The sequence below is a fragment of the Bombus terrestris genome, chromosome 13, assembly GCF_910591885.1.
Source record: "Bombus terrestris chromosome 13, iyBomTerr1.2, whole genome shotgun sequence".
In the NCBI taxonomy this organism is placed as follows: Eukaryota; Metazoa; Arthropoda; class Insecta; order Hymenoptera; family Apidae; genus Bombus; species Bombus terrestris.
Window position 1 is genome coordinate 14,294,918 of NC_063281.1, and position 14,581 is coordinate 14,309,498.

Here is a 14,581-nt window from a genome sequence, read left to right on the forward strand (position 1 = left end):
TGCAACCTTTCCATTTTCTTAGTATATACTTGTTAAATATCGCTATCGTCATTCTTTTGTCTCGCTAATCCTTTATTGGCCGTTGCAAAATGCGTACTGTTGTATTAAGAGTTGAGAACGAGGTGCAGTCCACAACGTGTACGACGTGTGACAGGCAACAGACCCCATTGCGCACATATCAGCTATCATTTCGTAAGACGAACAAGCTACATATATATGTACGCGGAGGCCTATCTGCGATAGCGAACGCTTATATCGTAGTACCGTCGAAAGGTAGCCGAAATACAAGCAGTAAATACTTGTAATTAGTTGTAAACAGAATGGAAAAGAATAAGAAAGATAGAATCAGCCGAGTCTCTGAGACTCGATTTCGGTAGCGGAGGGTTGAAACGAAACTTGCGGTTGAAATGAATTCTTCGATAAGCAATGTGAAATATCTATTTTGAAAGATTTGATTAGATCATAAATGGATTGAAAATTCCAGTGCGTTCATGGGAAATTTAAGGCTGTAGAAATGCATAGAACGCATATATGCATGTACATAATATTGTACGTAATATACAAAGATCCATAAAATATCCGGAAGAAAGCACTCGTCGTGTTCAAACGTTACGTTAGAAGTAATTTTCAAATAATTATTCTCGGCAACGAGATTTCGTCGTGATACAAACGTGGTGTTGTGACGATGTTGTGATATCATCGGAAGTTTCGATATCGGTTGAAAAATACGAGGGGAACAAATAAATAACGTTTATTTTATTTGATGCGCGAGGTAGCAAGTTAATCTATCGGAGCCTAATCTATTTTACATAATTGACACGAAACTGGTGCTACCGCGGCCCCCTTCTAAGCGATCTCGATCTCACCGCGAACCCGGGGTATAAATATAATTCGCGCTTTCTTGGGGGTAGCGTGTGTTAACATTTTCATGCGAATATACACGAGGTCGTTTAATGTTCCCCAATAAAGTGAGTCGAGCGGCCGATATATCACAGGGCAGAGACTCTTTTCCTTCTGCATCAAAGACGCAACGAATCTTTGCCTTTGGAGGGCAAGCCGCCGTTAGCCCTCGGGCAAAAACCGGCCGCAGAGAACAATGCGAATATATTACAGTATTCGATGCTAAAACAAAGAGCCGAGCTGCTCTTTTCTTTGTCTTTTACGAGGGTTACATCGAGATGCGACACGCTAAACCATCCCGTGGTTAACCGAGATCGTTCCACGAAAATCGTCGCCTAAAAATTTTGCCTGTAAACCGCTTCCTCGAACGCTTCTGTCAGTTATGCGTCCGATGCGTTGGAAAGATATTTTTGTACGATAAAAAATCTTGACTATCACAGACTCTACCATACCATGCCATTATACCATTAGTAAGAACAAAGTTTAGAAATTCGATTGTTCGAACATCGTGCGTTTTGATTAGTTGACACAATGAACGTTCTATCGAGTATATAAAATGGGATTATCGATGGGCCAGCCAACTTTGCAGCCCCTGTTGTTCAGAATACGCATTTCAAAATATTAACAGAGAAATGGAGAAACGTACAAAGTTTCAATAATTTCTCAGTTTAATTTTCCACTTTCAATACGTGTGTACGGCGTATATATATATATATATTTACCTCAAAAATTCAATTCCACTACAAAAAATTGATTAATCATTCCTCTTTCATACGTATGTATGTATGTATGTATTTCTTTTGGACTTGCCAACATACTTACCAATTTTCTTCTTTTTTCCTTTCTTTCTTGGCTAAGCCATTTTTCGCTTTCTAATTAGTTTTTCTCTTTATCGATAACATAACTGTCGTTATTACAATATATTTCGAAACAACGAATCTTATTAGTACACTACTGTATACGTAATTACGATGTTGTCTTGTCTCGTCTAACATACACGATAGATTCGTAAAAATGTTCTATCCGATGTTGGCGTAGAGATAGAGGTAACGGGTTACTTACACATTAAACGTACCGGATATCAAATTAAATTTCAAGTTCTTTCTTAAAATCTAGTAAACGGCGCGAAACAATAAAATCAATTGGTCTCGCCTAACAGTTAGATTAACATTATTATTCCTTATATATCGATATACATATATATCGTTTCAGTTTGCTTCAACCTCAGACAACCTCGAAAGATACCATAGAAATTTCTTTCCGCGGTAAGAAATTGTCATCAATCCGTGTATGGTTTAAGGTGCACAGCAGGGTTTAAGAGTTACTTTCTTTTGCCCTCATTTTCGTAAGGATTCGTTATTTTTTAACCGAACCATCGTGAGAGTTTTGCACAGCGTGCAAAGTGTAAAGCTGTACCGTGGAAAGACTCTCGTTGCGACTTTCGCTTTCGTTCTCCCTCGTTTCCTCTCGTCTCGAATTCAAGAGGACAAGAGCTTCATTGTCCACTCTCGAAGATACGTTAGATGGTTGCAGGAAAACGTGCAACTTGAATAATTGCTTGCTCGACGGTTGATCCGTTCTGGTCGGTAAGCAATGCAGCGGCTTGAAATAATGGTTTCCTTAAAGTACAGTTCTAGGGAAAAGAAGGAAAGAAGGAAGGAAGGAAGGAAGGAATTGTTCCATAATTAGCAACGGCTAGCGAGGGTCGTTGAGTGGTCGTATAAGTTAACAGTTGGTGCGGCCGGTTTCCTGTCGCAAGGAAGTTTCCTTCCAGTTTCTTTTTCCGGTGGGTGCTTTGAAATTTTAATCGATGACACCGCGTTTTAACCGGATCTAACGGATTTTGTCCGAATCTCTCCACTTTTCCCTTCAAACGAAATTAATCACAGAGAGTTGATGACAAAATTGCGCGCGATACAATTTAAAGAATTTTGAATGCAGTGCAATTACAAGATATATATTTCAGATATCCAAAATATAGCGCATACTTTCTATAACGTTTTGTAGTAAAACAATTTTCTATCGATGTTCTGCTATTTTAATTATATTCTCAAAAATGTGAATTTGCATAAAAATTCGCATCTTACTAATTAGTTATCAGCGTTATAATAAACGTGCTGAATACTTGAATAAATACAACGATGTACGAGTACTTTTTGTAGCCATTGGTAAGCGTGAAGGAAACTTTGCGGGAATTGGCTGAAACCGTTGGTTATATTTTTGAAATTTTTAGCTGCTGTGCAACGGTGCTGCAGCAGCATTATCACGTGCACATATTGACCCAGTAGTACCGAGCACCTGGCCAGGTGTATCCTTCGTTTCTCGATGCTTCATGAAGCGTAAAGCGGTCTGGCAACGGACGAAGAAAGAGACCTCTTTGTACGAAATCGAGCAAAATGGAAATCGTGATTGGGTTTCGAGCGTCTTAGTTTTTGCGCATTTACAGAAAATGATTGCGACCCAACAACGATTGCGAGCGTACATCTCCTCACCTCTTTAGCTGACTCCGTAACGATATGAATTTTTATAAATATCCACCATCTATTTACTACGATCGTAGGCCATTGACACTTGCCACTTGGTGGCGAATAAAAATTCTTCAGACAACCGTTGTAATTTATCCTTGGATATACGTTTCGTTTCAATTAGAAACGTTATTGCGCGACCAGTCTCGTTCCGTAACTGCCGTGCTAATTAACGTTTGTCGTTGACGCGCGATCTTGCGAATTAGTTTAATTAACCGATACGTCGGCTATATTCCACCAAAGATGAACTTTCTAAACAACGAGACAATATCTTTTGACTTTACTTAACGACAATTACGCGTAAAAACGACCGACATTAGCTTAATAGTATTTTTATTCGTTGTTGCAAGCAAACAAATTCTGCTTTATTCGATGGTAAGTATATATATATATGTCGGAGATGAAAGAACGCCGGAGCTCCTCCTTGGATTCGCGGGAACACCGCAACTCTGTAACTTAGATTAAACAAATGCCGCTCCGATTGTTCGAGATTTATGATCATGAGCTTGGGCTCGAGGCGACAATCAGTCGCCGAACGTAGCCGCGGTCAAAGGGATGAACGTTTTATCTAACAAAGGCACAGAGTAACTCTATTCCTCTCCTTAAAAGAAATAGTCGTAGCGACACGTGGCAGTAAATACTTCAATAGTTTCTATCCCGCGGCCCGCCACACGCAGATTTCGTCCTCCGAGTAAGATGATCGCCGGGTGTCGGCATGCCTTTGTGGCGTATGTTTAGCTAACGTGAGGACCCGCTATAGATCTTAAGATTTAGTCAAGCGAAGTCCGTCAAATAGACTTTGTTGCAACTACGGGAAGATAGGAGAAACCTATCCTCCACGAGCGTTGCCCCCCGTCAACAACCTCCCCTCAAGGGCGGCCAGCATCTCTTTCAAAACGCCGATATGGAGATCGACCAATTAGCAATAGCGCTAATTTCCCTCACCTTTGGAACGAAAGCTTTCTTTGACGAATCCGAGGATCTCATGTCCTTAGACCCACCCATTATAGTTTTCCTCGACGGCATCGTCGAGACGGAGAGTTACTCTCCGGTACGATCTCGACGACGATTCAAGTAACTCTCGGATACGTAGTGATTGCCCCACGCATTAACATTGAGTACAACTTAGACGCTAAAGAAGCGTAGAGTTCGTCATCCCGTTGACCGTGGATTCGTTATTGAGCCTAGGATCATTGTCATTAGCTTCTCGAGTATCAATTTATCGCGATTACTTGTCCAATTCCAACATGGTCATGTTTGCACTAGTAAATATCTCCTCTATTGCATAGTGATCACGTCTAGTGTCAATTACGAATTCGTTTACGCCCTTAACCCTAACTCTAATCGTAACGCCAACCCGACATATATATAGTCGCCGAGTTGATACGTTTTTGGCGAAGGTATCTAATTTAATTGTTGTTCGTATCAGTAATGTAAATTACATCGAGCCGAGTTCAGACAAATTAATTTCTACAAAATTTGCGTACCTCCTTGGTTCGCTAATAACGAAGAAGTAATACAAAGAAATAATTATGCATTCATGAAATTCAAGAAGGATACACATTTGTAAGCGAGACGTAAGCACCATCCGACACGCCGCACCGTTCCTGCAACCCAATGAAACTTCTATCGTTTACAGAAAGGATAAGTTACGTTAGACGGTTAAAAGGGATTCGCGGAATCCGCAAAGTATTCCTTGAAAACGGCAGACAAGTTTACACTCTATGTATATTCACGATTCGATAACGTAACTCTGTTCAACTACGATGGGAAAATGTCACCCTTTATAATAACTAGTTACTAGCTATGTATGTACAGCGTCGACAGTGGCGTGCAAAAGTTTCTGACACTGGCCGCAGTGAATTTTTTACTTTATGTTCGAAAAGCGTTATATCAAGTATCAGAGTCACAGGTATAATAGAATAGAATAGAACAGAATAAAATTGAGTAGAATGAAAATAAATTCAATTGAAAATAAAACATTATTATTACGTAATGTTACCTCACTTTGTATCTGTGTATCTTTATGGATAGAAATCCAAATTGTCAAAAATTCTGATTGTACGCCTTTAAGCACTGATTTTAATATTTTCTTTCTTTTTTCTTTCTTTCTTTCTTTCTTTCTTTCTTTCTTTTTGCAATCCTTTACATATATCATTTTTTGCCTTTTGAACAAATTGAAATTAAGTAAAGGCACAAAGCGCGGCTAAATTTAAGGACGCTGATTACTAGACTGCGGATATTTGTGTAAATTCATATTTTTATGAATATTATTGTATACACGAAACCTAGGTACGGATTTATTTCACCCATTAAATATTACAACATATACTACATTAACTTTTGCATATTGTATGCATTCTATGCGTTTCGTTTCATCCTTGAATTTCGTATAAACGCATAAAAATACGCAGCCTAGTAGTTACAACGGCCAAGCTATATCGAAATATAATAAAAAAAAAAAAAGAAAAGAATTTAAAAACACTAATTGTAAGGCTAAATCCATAAACTAAATCATGTTAATTGTGGGTAAGCCTATACGTTAAGAATCGACTAACAAAAACTGACGAAAAATAATTGTAAAATGTCAAATCATCGGGAAACTTTGTCGTTTTTGCGAAATCTCCCAATTAAAAGGTGAGTAAAGAAAAAAGGATCCATTGAATGGTCCGTGGTCGGCAGTCGTGTGGTCGAAAGATCGATCGCTATCGGCATTGTGATCTCGGTCTCTGTTCTTTCGAGCAGGTTTCTCGGTGTTGGCGCGCCTATACGTACGTATGTACGCAGAATGTAGAATGTGGTAGAGTTCTGAGCGTTAAGGGGTGACGCAGGGCTGCACACAGGGCGGCTGCTGCTGCTGGTATGCGTATAACGAGCAGCAGCAACGGGCGAGCTCTCTGGTCCCACGATTCGCGGAGCGAGAGCCGCGCAAAAAGGTCCCAGGAATGCCTCAATACCTCGATGAACGCGTTAAATCGCGCGGGGAGCTATCGACTGAACGCTTGTTCCCAATCTACCCCCTTTGCCGTTTTCAAATACGGATTTCTGTCAAAGGAGCTCGCGCTATAACCCGTTTCCGAAAATTTTAAGAGATATCTCTCTCTCTCTCTCTCTCTCTCTCTCTACCTGCAGTGGCTCGCGAAAATATCCCAACGTTTATCACAGGATGTTTTTATGAACCTCGTCGCTCTAGTTCTTAACGGAGAAACCTGAGTTTAGAGTTTATCAAGTTCAGTATTATCGTGTAGAAGTAAGACCCGAAGGAACCAAATATTCGTTGCGTTCCATTGGTTAATTAATTATGTATTGGTAATATAAATAAATAAGTTATCGATTGCTTAATTACTTTTTTCCTTCTTTTCTATTAGTTAAGAGTTAGAACAGTTAAGAACCGATGCGATAAGGTATACATCGTGATTATAGTAATGAAATATGAAAATTGAAATCCAAAAATATACGTATGTATGTATATAGAGGTTATATGACGTTTATTGCAAGCATACAGTTAGTGATAAATTAATACAAATATGTACATAAATAGCGTCATATATCTTAATAATGCGTACAATGAGTAATTAATTAACTGTTCGAATACTTTGACGATGTTTGCAAATTCATATTTATTTTCATTATATTTTCAGATCTGTTTTAAATTTTACCAATATCATCGTGAATCGTTTCTCGTTTCTCGTTACAGCGACAACGAAATTTCAAAATGTTTATATATGATATTTCGATAACAAATTCCTCGTATCTTGTTGCTGTCAGAAGTGAAGGCGAAAGAAAATCTTTTTTTAAAAAATAAGTAGTGGCAAAGACAGTGACTTACAATTATGTAACTACAAGAGCCACTATAATAAAATATACGATAGAATATCCAATGTGCATTCAAATCTAGGATTATCTAACTCATTATTAACAGATGATACATGTATACTATGTACGGCATTATAAAGTATTACAACTAATCGAATAGGCCGTTTCTATATCTCTACAAAGCAGAACTTTACTTAACAAGTAAACGGCAGAAAGGATTTTTAATATTTGAATGTATTTCTGAAAAATGAATACGAATATTCGTGTTCTAACTTTTCATGGGTGACGGATTCGCCGTTTACAATCCAACCAGGAAGATAGTTAACGTTAAAGCAATGCCGAAGGCAAAATAACGTTTTATCAGCTTCACATCTGAGTTGCAATTTGGTGCGAGCAGCAATTATAGGGCGCCGACCTCTCTCTCGTGGTTTCGGGTTTCCGAGAACAAATTTCGGAAAAAGGAAGAAAAAAAAAAGAAGGAAAAAGAAAGAACACGTCTGGAGCTCGATAAATGCAGTAAATTGCATGGGGAGGCACCTGCAGTTGATTGCTTTCGGTTCACTGACGCAAACCCATGCGGCAAGAAGTTTATAAAGATGCTACAAGTTTAAAAAAATTATTTATTTGATATTAACTAGTTGTTGCATACAGAGAGCTAGTTATTCTGTAAACTGGAAATTTTTATTTTCCAATTTAGTACTTCGTTATTTTAAAACCATGACACATATGCGATAAATTTATTTTATAGAAAGTTTCTCTGGGAAAAACTGTTTTCCGATTATTAGTACTAAAAACACACTTGCTCTCGTGTTTTTTGCAAAGAAGATGGAAAACGCTGCAAAATTAGAAGCAGTTTCGTTGAAAACAAGCGATATTTATCTTTTAGTTACCTGATACCATAGCTAAAACATAGCTAAAATACAACGTTACTTGGAAGCAATCGGGACCGTTAACAGATGAAAATTAGTGACCAAGATCATGTCAGATTTATAACATTCTACATATATTATAACCCAATATTCTGCGCATTAAAAGCAAATTAACTAAAGTCAGTACATAGTGTGGCAGTTCTATAAAAAAGAAAAAAGGAAAAAGGAAAAAAAATCTTAAGCAATTCTTTTTCTAAATTAGTTAATGTCTGGTTTCAGCCAACAAGTACAATAGTTCCTTCATAATTCAGTTGTTTTTAATATCAAAAGTCATAGTAATTATAGATAATTTTCTAAATAGACATATAATTCGTTTATATCAATTTTGTTGTTGCAAAAATTTTTCTTACTTAATAATATGATTTATTCTTTTTAATCATCTATAACGTACATCCATCGATACCTACTATTTTCCATTAAACCATCTCCTAATATTGAAAGAAAACATTGTGACAGTACAAATTGATGTGAGAGGATTGTTAGCAAAATGATTGAAAGATGTAGACGGTTTACAAAACTTGCAGCAATTCTTAAATCGAGATGACAGATGTCTCGGTGTCTGCAGCATAATCACGTTGAAAAAATATGACAAGACGGCACCTGCCAGTGATAAATTGTAATTCTGCAGGCATTTAAGTAAGCAACTCGAGTTAGTCACAGTGAAGCTTTGCACTTATAATATAACCATTTGTTCGAGGAATTTAAGCTCTTAATTTTCTTTTGTAAATGTTTCGTAAATAGAATCGTAGTATTTTAAAGAGCGATTTATCAAACATGAACGAAAATTGATTTTGAAAATATGTCATATATATCGCTTCCCTGTGTTAAAATTACGAACTTTATTATCGTTGCGTTAAAACGTTTTCAAAGTAAAACAACTATAGCGATAAATAAAGATATTGGCACACGTTAGATTTTCTTTTCACGTTAGAATTTCTCGATACTGTATAAATCTGTAAGATATAATTGTCGAGCATGTAATCCTTATCGTAATTCATTACTGTTAAGTATCGGTATGAATAGACTCTACAATGCATAAATTCTTCTCGGTTTAGAAAAGAAAATTTTTTTTTTTTTTTTTTTTATTTATTTATTTATTAGAATATTTACAATCAATTCTCGTTGAGAATTTTCAGTAACTTAATTTGGCGTGATACAATGACATGGATTATAATAGCTTTATATTGTTGATTCTAGTAGGACTAAGGATTTAATCTAGTGGGTATTTTCTTTTTAGTCTGCGGATCTGGTCCGTCGTGTCCAGTAGTTGGGTGACTAGTGGGTTGTGGTGGTTGTTGACTCTTGTGTTATATCTGCTTCTGGACTTGTGTATTTCATCTTTGACTGTAAGAAAAGAAAATTAAAAGGATAAAAGCAGAAAGAAAAATGTTAGAAATATAGATGATTAAAATAGGCGATTGATAATAGGGTGAAGGTAAGATAGGAGGATAGGTATACTTACATACTACATATTGTATGTGTGCACCACGTGGCTCTCGATTCGCATCAGTTATGTCTTTTCCGGCCGACGCCAGGTATTCTCCTTGTTCTCGTCGCGTTGGTCAACCACGACCTTTCTCCTTCCAGTATCACCTGCGGCACCCTCGCTTCTTTAATCGAAACTAACGACACAGTTGTGTCCATCCTTCCGGCATTTCTATAACTTATTCACTATCTTCGTTCTCATCGAACGAACAACATTCGTCTCCCTTCTTCTTTCTTCTTTCTTCTTTCTTCTTTTCTCAAAATACAATGTTAAAACTCGTGGGTGGTATTTTAGGTTCGATTAGGTTTATAAAATTTTTGTTAAATAAATATTGAATGTTTAGTTCGAATAACGAATATTAATGAAAATTAAATACATAATGCGAAACTTATTTTTTAGTTTTTATTCGATCAATTACAAATTCTTGTTTCTCGCAAACAAGAACGTTGATTTGATCAACGATCTTCGCAAGGATAGCAAATTTGACTACATTACGAAATTACGAATCAAATAAAAAATGCCTGAATTAAGGTGTATTTATAATTACGTAGATCAATAACATTAACATGGTTACAAACGAAGGTGTGATTTAACGGTTAAATAGTGTTGATCCAGTGTTGATCGTTACGAATAAACGACGAGCAATTGTCTTTTTTATATCTTAAGCGTTACCGCTTATGTATCTGTACTGTATATCTGCTACTGCTTATCGAATTAATCGTACGGTTTAATGATTCGAAGAAAGTAAATAGCGTATATCAACATTATGCAACCGAAGCAATGGGAAAAGTGAGAAAAGATCGTAACGAGAGACACAGCCTGGCCCAAGGGTCGACAACTTCCGGCGGAGATACGAATTGAGTCCCTACTCTAATCTCTGAGGATTTTATCTCGCGCAGTAACAAGCAGAGATCGTGTACGTTACTGCTGGAACCCTTTAATCCTTCTGTGAACAGATAATATCAACTGCAACGTCAGGATAATTCCACATAAAACGAACGCTTATAAATTTACCGCACATTTCTGCAAACATCCTTTCGCAAAGTTTCTGCGCACCGTTACACCGCAACTAATATTTATTCAATGTTTCGCACTGGCTACGTTTGCTAAATACTTGATACATGATACATGTAAATTTTAATACCAAACGATGAAATTATAACATCAAACGAAAAGAAGTTAATTTCAAAAATGTCAAGAATTCAGTTCAAGTCAAATGTCCATTTCAAAATATTTAACTTTTCAAACAAACAAATAACGCGAAAGTAATTCTCTGTAGAATTTGAAGCATCATTTTGAAAGGACAAAATCATATTTTATCGTAAATTGAAATATGGCGCAAACGAAAGCTTTGATTGTTTGAATAATTACAAATACAATTGATTGTTTGAATAATAACTTTGTTTGTGCAATAATTATATAGAGCCTTCTATATAGAGCCATGCTTAGTTCGATACCGTGCCTACATGTTAAATGTAAATGTAAATGTAAATGTAAATGTAAATTAAATTAAATTATTGTACAAGTTAATTTAGAATGTTCTATAATAGCTTGAATGTAATTTTTTTTTTTTATATAAATAGCGTAGAAGCATATAGAAATGATCCGTTTATTAAAATCAGTCGATAAAACACAGTTGATCAAAGTTTATCGTAGTCGGGTTCAGGGTAAAAATAGCGATAGAGACCAATGGTTGAATCCGAGTACGGCTGTGCTCGTAGATTTTTCTTCTTAGCTTCTCTCGCCATTCGTTATTCTTGACAGCGTTGAAGAGAATTTGAGAGAAGAGAAAGAAAATCAATAACGATTCGAGAATGAAAGAAGGAGAAAAGTATTGGGCTGTAAGCTGTAAGCACTCGGGGGTAAAAGAGCGGGGCGGGGAGAAGATAGGGACGCAGGAATGTACGGTACGACAGCTGCCCCTATCCCTATGGGTTTGCTTTTGAAACCCCGGCGACGCGACAGTGTCTGACGAAAGATAGTAATCCAATATGCTGCGAGAGAACGAAAGAGAAAGAGAAATGCAGCTGCACTATATATTCCATTCAAATAAATTTTACGTAACCAATTGCACGTACGATTATGTATATATTTTGTTATTTTGCATCTGCTTGTTACTTGGCCGATATGATTAGAGATTGGCTTCGATGTGTCTTTCATGCTTACTTAAACAGTACATACTTTCTATATTTATGAATTAGTTGAGGAGATAATTGCATACAAATATCTTTTCAGCATATAATCAAAATTTCAGAATGTTAGAAATTGCTTAATAATCGTAACGTTAAGTTATTTGGAAAGGCGATACGGCGATGCAAGAAAATCTTGCAATATGTAAGAAATTTATCTTCTCCTTCTGTCTTTCCTTTTTTCTTTCTTTTTTTCTTTTTCTTTTTCTTTTTCTTTTTCCTTTTAAGTCAAAACGTAGAACATTAGCGATAAGATTTAAATCGAGGATATTGTCTTTAGCATATATGTACAAGATATTTATCGATAGCTACTGATTGATGAAGAACTGTGAAATGGTTGATGATAGGAAAAGAAATATACAGATATCTTCTTATCCTTTTTTCGCGCGAAATAGAAATTTCTTTTCTTTTAAATTTTTCGAGGCTATGTTAAAATCATTTTATATCTTTTAAGTAGAATTTGCACAATCTGCAATAAAAGGCAAGTTTTCTATGATGAAAATGTACAAGAACTAATTCATCTTAACAGCTCGTCTTATTTATTTCCACAAGTCTTTCTTTTTTACATTGGTAGCACCGTGGATAATTTTATGTCATTGTCATTGTTCGTTTACGCGTAACCTCTCGTCTTGTAATTTTAAAAAGCCGCTCTTGGCGAGCTTTAACGTGCTGAATTTCGTTGAGCGAAGACTCCGCGTCAAATTTTGTCTTTGGAACGAAATTTACGGCGATGAGGGCATATCACGAACAAGGATATTCGAATGGTAGAAAATGTTCAAAGAAAGCAGAGAACGCATCCGAGATAAGGATCGATCTGGAAGACTTTCCATTGCGAGAGGTGAGCGACGCTTGAATGAAGTCAATGAATGAAGTTAGAACTCGATGATCGACGACTGCCAATTAAAGATATTGGCAAACGTATTGGAATATAATTCGGTTCCTACTAGTCGATCTTGAAACGCGACTTCGATTTCGCACCATGATAATACTTTCTCGCTCACGTATCCTCTAACATATCCCGTTGGGGTTCGTGAATTTTTGGCTAAAGATTCGACGAATACCATTCCGCAAGATCCGTATTCATTATCTGATACGGCTCCGCGTGACCTTCTCTTATTTCCCCGGCAATAAAATTATTGCTTCGTGGATCCCTTCGTTTTGAGTTTGAAGGCTATATCTCTAGTCTATAAAAAGTGGTTCGCGGATTGGTAAAAACATTGGCACAAGCGTATTATAGCGGGAAGCGGGCCAAAATAAATTTCGATGAATAAATTCATAGTTTATATTTTATCAGACCCAGTGACCACTTTTCGATCACATGGACTTGTTTGAATTCACGAATTCTGACTGTTAAGTGAAACAAGTTTCACAGGTGACAGATGCAGTATGAAATCTACGAAGTTTCTTTTAAATCTAATATAAAAATAGATTAAAGATAAAGTAGATCTTTAAGCAAAAGAGTTTTTATGTTCACGATGGCAATTCAAAATTATTATTCGTAAATAATATTACTCGTGAAACGAAGCATCGATGGTTATCATTTAACAGCGAATCGTTCAATTTTTATTATTTGTTGTGTCTAATAGAGACAGCCCAACCGAGGATTAAAGTGGTGGTAAGAGAGGCTCAACAGGATGCGAGAAAGATAGTAAAGAACAGAGCATGAAAGAGAACATAAAGAGAGAAACCTCCCCTACTTAGAATGATAAACCTTCGCTGGTGGAGAGCGGCAACTCGCAGCTGTGTTCAAAAAATGTTTTTGTCCACCGTTTTCTCCTTCTCTCTTCTTTTGCATCGTTACTCGCCTGCTCCTCGCCTTTGCATATACGCAGCCTTCTGAAGAAACTATCTAATTTACTAACGTTTATTACATCTTAAATAGTCAACGATAATATTGAAATAATAAATTTATATATATATTATTTAAAGAATTTTATTTTAATTAAAAGTTCAACGAGATATGTGAATGCACTACAAAGTACATACATTTTTTTTTTTATATATCTATACGCAGTCTTATGGAGGAGAGATTTTTGATCTGTTTAATCTGTTTAAGGTCATTATAAAAACCTCATTATTCGATATATCTATTATATAATATACAATAGATGTGCATATTCATTGTATTTAAAATAGTAAATGACAATGTTTACATTAATTTATAGAAATATCTAAATAAAAAATTTATATTTCAGATAATGAATTTAATGCAATTTAATGAATTTAAGCAAAGAAATTTTGTGTAAATTATATTATTCAAAGATTATGTTATAACCTGTACACTGTAGGTTTACTATATACAATTCCCTGGACGGATTTCAACAATGCAGAATGCCTGGTGCGTTTCGTTTTGCTCGACGCACACGTGCGTACGCATACATATATGCGCGGTAAATAGCGGAAGTGCCTTGCAGATGACGAATCAATTTAAGATGAAACTGACACTACGTTTGCTTATTCGCAAGAGGATAGAAACATAATATGCCTCATTTTCTATTATATATTCGAGTTAATTCAAAGGTTATACAGAATTACGATATTTACTGTTCGATAAGGTATAATGGGGCTTGCCTCCTTCGCTATGTCTAGTTATTTCAGTCGAATCGATAGATTGTATTATGTTTCTTATCTCTAAAAACTCAAAAAATAAGCTCATTCGTGCTTCGTTCATCTGCATTATTCGTTGTGTGTTCTTGATAAATAATACCAACCGCATCTACCATGTAACTACAAATA

The 14,581-nt window shown here is 36.2% G+C and overlaps 1 protein-coding gene across 2 annotated transcripts in view; it reads left to right on the forward strand.

The window, feature by feature from the left end:
* Window positions 1-14,581, forward strand: part of LOC100646633 (F-box only protein 43) — a 55,055-nt gene that overhangs the window by 4,729 nt on the left and 35,745 nt on the right. Inside the window, exon 2 of one of the 2 annotated variants that reach the window (XM_020866189.2) lies at window positions 13,432-13,637. The exons of the other annotated variant lie outside the window; for it this stretch is intronic. Coding sequence (XP_020721848.1) covers window positions 13,432-13,464 — 33 coding nt within the window. The 3' untranslated portion in view covers window positions 13,465-13,637. Of the gene's footprint in view, window positions 1-13,431; window positions 13,638-14,581 lie in introns of those variants that run through there. 2 annotated transcript variants of the gene reach the window in all.